The following is a 10,924-nucleotide window of genomic DNA, read 5'->3' on the forward strand; positions in this document are numbered from 1 at the left end:
TCATATTGTTATATCATGCGGAACTCGTCACTAACGTGGATTTTTTCCTTATATTGTTATATCGATGTTGAGCTCGTCACTAAGGTGGTTTTTCCTTGTATTGTTATATCGATGTAGAACTCGTCACTGATGTGGATTTTGCCTCATATTGTTATATCGATGTAGAACTCGTCACTGATGTGGATTTTGCCTCATATTGTTATATCGACGTTGAGCTCGACACTAAGGTGGATTTTGCCCTATATTATCAAATCAATGTTGAGCTCCTCATTAAGGTGGATTTTCCTCGTATTGTTAAAGCGCTGTTGAGCTTGTGTCTTTTCTAAGTCTTACTTAATATTAATCAAAAGATGTTATGTTCGTCATTAAAGAAGGTTCTCATCATCTCTCTTCAACTGATGATTATTATTTCACCATCACGCTAATTTTCACTCCACAAGTTTCAGCTGAGGCTTTAAGATGACCACAGATCTATATTAGAATACTGTTGTTAAGTTCGTCACTAAAGGAGTTTCACCACAAATCTATATTAGAATACTGTTGTTAAGTTCGTCACTAAAGTAGTTTCACCACACATCTATATTAGAATACTGTTGTTAAGTTCGTCACTAAAGGAATTTCACCACAGATCTATATTAGAATACTGTTGTTAAGTTCATCACTAAAGGAATTTCACCACAGATCTATATTAGAATACTGTTGTTAAGTTCGTCACTAAAGGAGTTTCACCACAGATCTATATTAGAATACTGTTGTTAAGTTCGTCACTAAAGGAGTTTCACCACACATCTATATTAACACTGTTATTAAGCTCATCACTGCGTCTCACTTTAGTTTCTTACATAGTTATCCGACTGTAACAACTAAACTAGTTTTATATTCTGCACCGTTTATTTGATGTTATAATTGCATATTGTTTTGCCGCCATCAGCAACCTGTGATTTACACCATTTAATCGATATTGGGTTCATCACTAAATTGTGTGCTATCTCCATCTGATTCCAACATCACTTTGAAACAATAAGACGCAGGAACAGAACTTGACGTTTTCGATCCAGCTATGGATTCAGTCCTGGACTTGCTTTGTATTTTGTCCGCTGTATGAAGAATTTTCGTCAAAGCTGCAATGTAGTTCACAGCTAGTCGAAGCGTGGTAATCTTTGTTAACTTAGTGTTTTCCACACCGGCGTTAACGGGAAAAGTCGGTACGACCTTTCTCAGTTTGTCAAATGCTTCGTTCATTTCATTCATCCGGGATCGTTCACGCGCATTAGCTGTCTTTCTTCGATACTTGCTTAAAGGTGGCGGTTTTTGCCTTGGTTTAGGCACTTTTTTAGTGTACCGTTGCTTTTCTGTTTCTAGTCGTTTCAATATCGAGCGAGGTCTAAGATTATATTCTGAAGAGGAAATGTTAGAACTTGAAGCGGTATGTTCATCAACGAACTTTTTCACATCTTCATGAGAGTTTGTGCAGACGCTACTGACATCTTGTGGTAGAGATTTTGTCACTAGCGTTACTTCTTTTGTGAAACTGGAGCCAGTCCCACAGTTTTTTTTGTTATCTTCCTCTAAAACGAGCGAAGCTGTGTTTAAGTAAAAATCAAACATTTCCGAATCGAAATCCATTATTTGAAATGCCATTATTTGAATTCCGTTGTAAAGAACATTTAATAATATAAGTAGTTACGTAATCAGTGCTAACTTATGGTCACGCGCGAATCTCACAATCTGTTTAAAATAAGAAGATACATTTTTTTTGTCAGTCAGGCTGGATGACTGGGACTCTTATATAGAAACCAAGATTCTTATATAGATAGTCGGGACTTCTATATGTTCGCTAAAGCAATCGTTTCGATAGAATATCCACTGATCTCCTGAGAGTTGTTGTGTAATGTTTCTGATTGAAAAGAAATTCCTACTGAAGTGTTATCTCCATTCCTATCGCTGACAGCTGAGATGCTGATTACTTCTCTGATTGTAATGCCTTCGAGCATGAAGATCTATATTCAACAAGTTACCCTCTTCCTCTAGGCAGTTCGCTAATGCTACTTCCTTCTTAGAGAGATTGATTCCAACGGGCTTATGATACCTGTCTGCAAAATAAAGGAATATATTATTAGTTACAACCTGATTTCAGCGAGATCGTGGTTCAGCACGCTGTCCACCATTTTTTAGACAACTATTGGTACGTTTTTCCAAAGAAAGAGAACGAGGTGTTTTATAAGTACAACGTATTTATAATAACAAAATAAACGCTGAAAAATGTGTGTTATTAATAAATCAATCAGAAATCTAGAGGTAAACACAGAGACAAAAATAGAACGCCCGTAGCAACAAATACCTAAAGATTTGCCTCCAAGCGATTCATCTGTAAGTGTGAAGGCTTATAACGCCAAAAACCGGGTTCGGACCCTTGTTGTGGATACAGCACAGATAACTCATTGCGTAATTTTGTGCTTAACGACAAATAAATAAACATAATGATTTAACAGTTAATAATTTGTGAATCAGCTAATAAAAAATGCATGTTATTAATAAATCAATCAGTGATCTGGAAGGAAACAGAAAGACAAAAATAGAACGCCCGTAAGTAACAATACATAATGATTTAAAAGTTAATAACCGGTGAATCAACTGATAAGAATGTTCTTCGTGGGAACCGAACTAAAAACAACAAAGTCTGAATACCGACTTACTGTTGTCAGACAATGAACAACTATGCATTAAGAACTGAGTCACATAATGATAAAACTAAATGAACAAGAATAATTTTATTTTAAGCTACAATGTTCAAAAGCATACTGTTGACCGATTAAACTGTGATTTGGTACCATAGACGCTAAGCTTATTCACCTATTTGATACTTATCTATGTTCCCATTGCTTTCTAGTACTTCATGAATGTTTTCCCAGGATGTTAGTCAGTACTGTTGATGATTAAACTATGATTTGGTACCATAGACGCTAAGCTTATTCACCTATTTGATACTGATCTATGTTCCCATTGCTATCTAGTACTTCATGAATGTTTTCCCAAGATGTTAGTCAGTACTGAAGGTTTAACATCGTGATGGTATATATAACTGATAAATGTTTTCCCAGGATGTTAGTCAGTACAGAAGGTTTAACATCGTGATGGTATCTATAACTGATAAATGTTTTCCCAGGATGTTAGTCAGTACTGAAGGTTTAACATCGTGATGGTATCTATAACTGATAAATGTTTTCCCAGGATGTTAGTCAGTACTGAAGGTTTAACATCGTAATGGTATCTATAACTGATATATAGGGTGTGACACGAGTGATCCAACAGTTGTTTCATTTAGAACATGGTTAAATTTCTAGCTATCACGACGAAACAAAAAGTTTCAACTGTTCTCAATTGTCTTCGCAATATTTTCTTTAGTACCAACTGTACAGTAATTTTGTTCCACCTCCATATGTCAGCATTTCCAGTATTTTTGTTATCGCTGTCGACGTTCATTTTGTTATTTTTAGTTTACGGGAAAAAAAAAGATAGCTACTGCAAAAACTCGCATAAAAATGTAGACCCGAACATTTAAATTTAATTAATCAAAACCGCGTTTCCTTCACGTACGTCTCGCTTCAAGGTTTACCGGTATTCGCAGCTTGAAGTTGAACATAGACAGATGTGTTCGGAACGTTTTCCTGAATAATTAGACGCTCTATTTTATATTTCTCCGTGGTTCATTAATTTCCACGTTCTTTGCTATACTTAAGTCTATGTCTCTGTTGTTATTCAATAACACTCATGTCAATGCTAATGCTGCTATTTAGTTAATAACACAAATACCTGTCTAAGTGTATACTATTATTTCACAGAATATCTGTCTCTGTCAATCTATTATTTCATAGAATATTAATCTATGTATATGCTATAATTCCATAGAATATCTCTGTGTACCTAGGCTACCATTTCGTATAATCAATACAAAAACTCTAACGGATAAAAGAAACATTAAGGTTGCTAATGAAAGAAGAGAAATTGGTAAAATGTAAGGCAATGCGTATACGCGAAACCAAATCTTCTTACATAATTGAAATCCGAATATAACGCGTATAATAATCAATTTGTTCAATTATATGAGATCTTTATTCATTACTGTACCTACTTACCTTTGCTTCTAACTCTCACGGAAAGTCAACTTCTCAACCCTACCTAAATCTCGCCTAGATTCCACAAAATGTCAGCCAAGCCTCGTATACACAAACTATAACATCATTAGTCGCTGAAGTAAAGCTCCATCTAACTGCACAAATTCATTACTTTGCGTGTCATGTTACTTGTTAGTATTTTAGTTATGTATCAAGATTTCTATTTGCAAGTGTACTTAATCTGTTTTTTCTTCTTTTTCTTCGGGGCCTTGCTGAGAACTTTTGTCCGCTAGGGTTTTTGTATTGTTTGTTTGTTGTGAATTTCGAGCAAAGCTACACGGAGGCTATCTGCGCTAGTCGTCCTTAATTTAGCTATGAAAGACTAGAGGGAAGGCAGTCAGTCATCACCACCCACCGCTAACTCTAGGGATACTCTTACCAACGAATAGTGGGATTGACCGAAACTTTATAACGCCCCAAAGCTGAAAGGAATCATCGGAATCCTGAAGGGGCCAGGAATACAAAATAAGATGCCATATTCGGGTTCAGCGACCATGTAAATCTATTCCCAAATACCCATTATTTATGCCTGGGTGACCTTCAAAACACGTTAGCCCCCCCCCCTCCATTTATAGTGGGGACATGTCATATAGACCAGCTGCTGTGGGTCCGCCTGGCAAATTTGATTCCTTCTAGATCCAGATTGTAGAACGAGTCCACGAACAAACCGAGAATGTGAATTAATATAGGCTGGTGGATACCTAGAGTATTATACCTACAAAGCTTTGAAGTACCATTTTCACTTGTGAAGTGTTAAGCGTTTCAGACTATTTATTTGATCGATTGTCCAAACATGATGCATTACTAATTGAAAGTTCATGTTCAGTATTCAAGGTAATCAAACGTTACTCTGCTAGTCAGGTGAAATAAAACCATCTCAGCTTACCCTAAGAAAGCTATAGCCATAAGTAACGGGGAAAAATAATTAGTGAAATTGTTGAATTTCCTATTGTTGACATCAAGATCAAGACAGGCATGCAGTGACATGTTTTAAGTATCAAACAGCACACCACAAGGATAAATGTAACTGATACTTGTATATATTAAGTTCAATGTGAACATAGTAGTAGGCTGGGAACGTTGTACTAACAAACAGTAAAAACCTTGTAACAAACTGGAAAAGTGTTGAAGTTCCTTATTAATCGAAGCTTAATGTTCACTTATATTAAGCATGTGCATGTAGGCTTTGAGGGTATCATAAAAACTTTTAAGGTATGAATTTAGATATGAATGTTATCAGGGGTGCAATTCTGACGGTACTCACCGGTACTGAGTACCGAAACTAATTTCTTTTAAGGCGGTTTTAGTACTGGGACTTATTTGAGCTGTTTTTTCGGATGCGCGTGCGTTCCATTGTTCCATCGGAAATAATTTATTCATTGATACTTAAATTGTCGTGTTTTTTTTCATGTTTACACGTAGATTTTTTTCTCTTTTCAAAAACGTGTCCACTTCACCCTACTTCTTTCACCCCTGTTGTTATATAATAAAACGTTCTCAGTTATGAAGCGCTTTACTCAAAGCCACACACTACCATTACGCCCTTGTTGATATGAAACGAAATATCTCTCTCTGCTTATGCTGATATTTCATAAAATACTTGTTCCTGTCCGTGCTGACATGCAACGTAAAATCTCTCTGTGCTCATACAGCTATTTCAAATAATACTCATCTATACTCCTGCTGGTATGCAACATAAAACTCGTCGGGTGTCCATGCAGCTATTTCATTTATATCAGCATGTGTTCATAGTGATAGTTAATACAATACCTCTCCATATTCCATGCAAAACGTACGTATATACACACACACATATATGTTCGTGCTGTCATTCAGCATTATTGCATACGCATACTGTTATTCATCATAAAAAGGATTGTGCCCATGAATTTTTATAACACTTCTCGTTACTCAGCTGTTATTTAAAATGGGAAGTATCATGTATTCATGCTGCTATTTGACATTGTCGATACCCCTGCTGTCGCTATCTCATACCATACTATTTTATGCCCTAATTGTGATATTTTATATCTACATGCTAATTTCTACCTTCCACGGCACCATAAGGGTACGGATTTATCTTCTTTTGATTTATGATGAACACCTGCCGTGACGAGTCTCTAGAACTGCCTTCAAATTTGTGTTTACTGTCTTCACAATATGATTGGTAAAAATATGTCAACTGCTATTAGCTTAAACATTCTTCACCAAGAGAGGGTAACTACACTTAACTTGAACAAATCTTTCAACTGCTGAGAACTAATAACCATTCCAATACATTGTTATAACATATCAGTGGAGATAAAGGGTTGGTAAAGGACAATGTTTATGAAACATTGTCATTATAAAATATCCAAATAATATCAATTGTTCACATAGTCTCCCGGTAACTTTACAGAATTACAATGCTAAAATCCAGGGTTCGATTTCCTGCAGTTGACAGAGTGCAGATAGCCCATTTTGTAGCTTTGTGCTAATACAACAACGTGTCCATATAAATAGAGCTTACAGGAGTTAGAGAACTCTTTCTTTACTGTATCATTAAGTGCTAGTTCAAATAACATCAAATTGTTCATATAAATAATGCCAGAAAGGCTTATGTAACATTGTCTTTTTTGTACACGTGACAATGTAGATTAACCATTAAACTCCTCGCTTCTTCTACACTTGGCTGATAATTTATCCGATGACTTACAGGTTATCTTAATTGCGATACCAATAATGAAAGAATAACCCTTATAAGTATCGCGGAATTATTTTATGCAAATGTTTCCTAAACTGGTTATACTGAACTCCGCGAAAACTGCATACAAGCTATTTTATAGTTAACTTAAATCCATCTCATGTGCGTTTCTACCTTTTCACTACAAGAATATAACTAATCTTTATCTAGTTTATTTACCAACGTCCATCTATGGTATGGCAGTAAGCTTTAGGGCTTATAAATGGTAAAATTTGGGGTTCAAATCCTACGGAATACAGCGCAGATGGACCATTGTTCAGCTTTGTCCTTCAAACAAACAAACAATCTATCAGTAATATTCTTACTTTCGGGGAAGCATTATTGTTGTTGTTTCTTTCGCTAAATTTAGACTGAGTTAAGCAACATAATATAGCTAATGTGTTAGAATCGAAAATATATTAGTTACATATAAGTGATTATGTAAGAAATAAATACATGTGTATCTTTGCATTTATCGATAGAGAGTTTTTTTCTCTAACTAAAATTTTGTATCCGAATTCTAAGAAATACAGAAAAATCTTGCCAGTTGCGAGTTTACTCCTTAACTTATCCAGTAAGTTTTAATCTAATAACGATTTGAAACACTGAATTATAGTTTTAAGAGATTAAAATACCTACTATTGGACTTGCTAACTTTGTTGAGTTGGACAGTTTCTTTAGCAGATGTAATATTGTATTATTAGGTCTGGGTGATCCAGGTTAACAAGCGTTGTTTAATCTGAGCTAAGTAATCTTACTGTAATTCTAATACAAACTTCCGTAAGAATGTGGACCACCTTTCCAAGAACAGCAATATATGATCACGTGTCCACACAACTTGAACGTCAGCATGCGCAAGGCGCCCACCGGTCGGTTGACTGTTTGTGGGTCTCACCCTGATGTCTACAGATACACCCTCATGCCTTCTACCAAACGTGATGGGTGGTAACCAGTACATTTGAACACGTTTATTATATGTCAATATCACTGTGGTCAACAACTTATCACCCTTTATCTAACTAGCTAGTCTCCTGATACCGAAGAGGTCTTTAAGATCAAATCCTTCCGAGAAATACGATTTGGACTCTCTTTCTCACTGTCACGAACCAGCGAACCCTTATGTCAGTCACCTTTCTATGACCTCCTTCTTATAACTATAAGCACCAAATGAAGTAATTATGTTAGGTACCGTAGAAGTGGAATCAAAGCTTACGTAATGTCTGTCGAAACAAAATTCCAACGGTTTTAACTCCAAATGTTTAAGGAACATATTCCGTTTGAGCATAAAGGAACATGACCTGTTGTCTAAGGTTTCTAATGATTATACCGCATAAGTCCTCGTTCTACCCCGCCAGGTCATTCTGATCGCAATATACGTGTGCCGGTCGCGTGCTCTCTAGCCACGTGCCAAACCTGGATGCTCAGTTTTAAAGGCTGCGTAGAAAGACGAGTACAGTTCGCACATCTCTAGGCAAGTTTAAATGTACTTCTCACTTTCCAAACTAGGGTAAGCGGGAAGTTTACGAACTTGAAATGGTAAAATCCGAGGTTCAGTTCTCCGAGGCGGACAGAGTTCAGATAACCCATCATGTACTAAACTAAACAACAGAAACACTTTTCAGACCTCGCTGTTTGTACCAGAACTTTATAAGTTCATATCGTTTGTGCTTCAGAAATTTCTACCAGAGTGGAATTAAAGCATTATTGTAGATGATTCCTCAAAGAAAACAAATGAACAAAAACTAAGCTTACCACTAAATCTATATAAATATAATAATACTGTCTGTTTTATGTCCATGTAACTACTTCGCAGGGTGTAGATGGATCTTCACCAGATTTGGTATGAGGTTCAATGGGGAAATACATAAAAATTTTCAATTTTCAATTTTGCGTTTTGCGGCTTTTATGGGAGTTTTTGCGTTTATCACCACTACTTCGCCCCTTGTTGATGGACCTACACCAAATTTGGCTTTAAGGTTTGCTGGGTCCATGCAGATACATGTAAACTTACGGTTTCACATTTTGTGTTTTGCAATTTTTATGGGCGTTTTTACAACTACGTATAAAGGAAGCAACTTTTTATATCTGAAGATAACCTTTCTTTAATCATGAATTTACATTACTTCCGTCCAGGGGACGGGTACTCCAGCTAGTTGTAGATATTTTGTGATTTTATTTTATATAGCGAAAAAGCTCAGACAAAAGATTGTACAAATTAATATTTAATAATTACTCCTATCTAGTTTATCTCGTGTTGGTGTATGTAAGCAATGATAATAAAGGTTGATTAATACTCGAAAATATATGTGGACCTCAAATACATAATAATTAGGCTTAAAGTAAATCTTTGTCACTAAACGTTTTTCAGTATGTGCTTGCTCAAGCTCTGGGTCCTAAGGAATACTATAAAAAATACAAAACCAAAACAGAGTATAATGTACATATTAAAAAAACTGAAGTTCTAATTCATAACTGACAACGCCAGGACGTATTATTACAAACTAGCAGACCCGCAAAACATTTGTAGTAAATTAGTATCTTTATGCAATAATACTTCTTTAAATACAGGATTTCTAGAATAATGCAAAAGAATTCTAATTGCAGACACCGAAGTCTGTAATTCCACTTGTCTTAGGCCTAATGTTAGTTAAGCCTTTACCAAGTACGACCTTTTGTCGATAAATAGATAAATTAACACTGTAACTTGTGTACGTTTCTTTTTTTTTTTGCTTTAGTTGAAGCTAAGCTTTACCGTACTTAATACTATCAGTAAATATACTTGTGATGTTGTTCTACGACCTAAAGTTAGATTTTTTAAAACGTTGATAAGCTTTTAATATGTTGTTGTACAAAATGTCTACTAAAGTATATTTACATCCACCTTTTGTTTACATCCGTTGATATAATATGTGTGTGTGTGTGCGCGCATGAACAGCTAGATAGTAAGCTGTGAGCTCATTTTTAGGACAGACAAAAACTGAGTTTCATACCTTATTGCACAGAGAAGTTAGTTTGTACCAAAACAAAATAATAGTTAAATATCGCGTTTTAAATGTTTGATTCATAAAGTTAATCACACCTAAATAATAAGATGTTAAATTAAAAACTTAGTATTTTATAATGTAAATTTAAAAATAGGCTATTTTTCCGAGTTTTTTCAGTGTATAATATTTTTTCTGTGCTATAACTGTAATATCTCTTAACAACTTGTATAGAAGTTTTGGAAGTAATTAATTTAATCAGTTAAATCAACATCTTAAAGAGTTTATTATTAAATGATTAGAATTTTGCTTAATGCTTTCGTGGACGTATTAAATATACAGGGCAACTTTTATTCTAATGTTTTAACTTGGGAGTTTCTTGTATTGGGCTGATCAACAGTTAACATCCCGCAAGGAATGTATGACGTTCTTATTTAAATCAATGGCACTATGTGTTAAGCCAATTAAACCGCTATCTTCGTAGTGGCTTGTAGTACGAGCTCTTCCTGTATGTAGAAGGCTATACTGTAAGTTAGTGAGTTTCATCTTTCGACATAACCATTGTTGACAACCTTGAGTCTTGGTAGAGATCATAAAAAATAGTATTCGCTTGATAAACTCTAGACAATCGGTCCATTGATTTTGTTTTACATGCTCTAGCCATGTTCATTAATAACTCAATATTATATTAAGATAGACTTGTGTAAAAATACTAAGATCGTTTCTGATAAACACTTGACGGACGATTAATCGTTAGGTTTATCCGCTTATGTGTTAAAGACATAAATAACCGCGATGTTTCTATTTTCAGAACCGATTCATTACGATGTCAAAAATCGAATATTTCAAAGGAAGGAATAGCAACTATTATCATATCAAGTAAGGATGGAAACTAAAACCAAAAATCTAAATATATACCTTACTTAATACGATATAGATAGATACATTTCATTTCGACTCGCTAACTAGTAGTATATATGTTTACTGTATGGAGAGTTAAATTCATGTACAGTTTGGCCGAGCGCGGCTCATTGTTTAGTATGTTG

The 10,924-nt window shown here is 35.1% G+C and overlaps 1 protein-coding gene across 1 annotated transcript; it reads right to left on the minus strand.

Annotated features, from left to right (window-relative positions):
- Nucleotides 1-951: 951 nt before the first annotated feature.
- Nucleotides 952-1,641, minus strand: LOC106478352 (twist-related protein-like). Its single transcript, XM_013938895.1, has one exon. The coding sequence runs from the start codon at nt 1,639-1,641 to the stop codon at nt 952-954; it is 690 nt and encodes a 229-aa protein (XP_013794349.1).
- Between the last annotated feature and the right edge of the window lie 9,283 nt (nt 1,642-10,924).

The sequence above is a fragment of the Limulus polyphemus genome, unplaced genomic scaffold (assembly GCF_000517525.1).
Source record: "Limulus polyphemus unplaced genomic scaffold, Limulus_polyphemus-2.1.2 Scaffold10, whole genome shotgun sequence".
In the NCBI taxonomy this organism is placed as follows: Eukaryota; Metazoa; Arthropoda; class Merostomata; order Xiphosura; family Limulidae; genus Limulus; species Limulus polyphemus.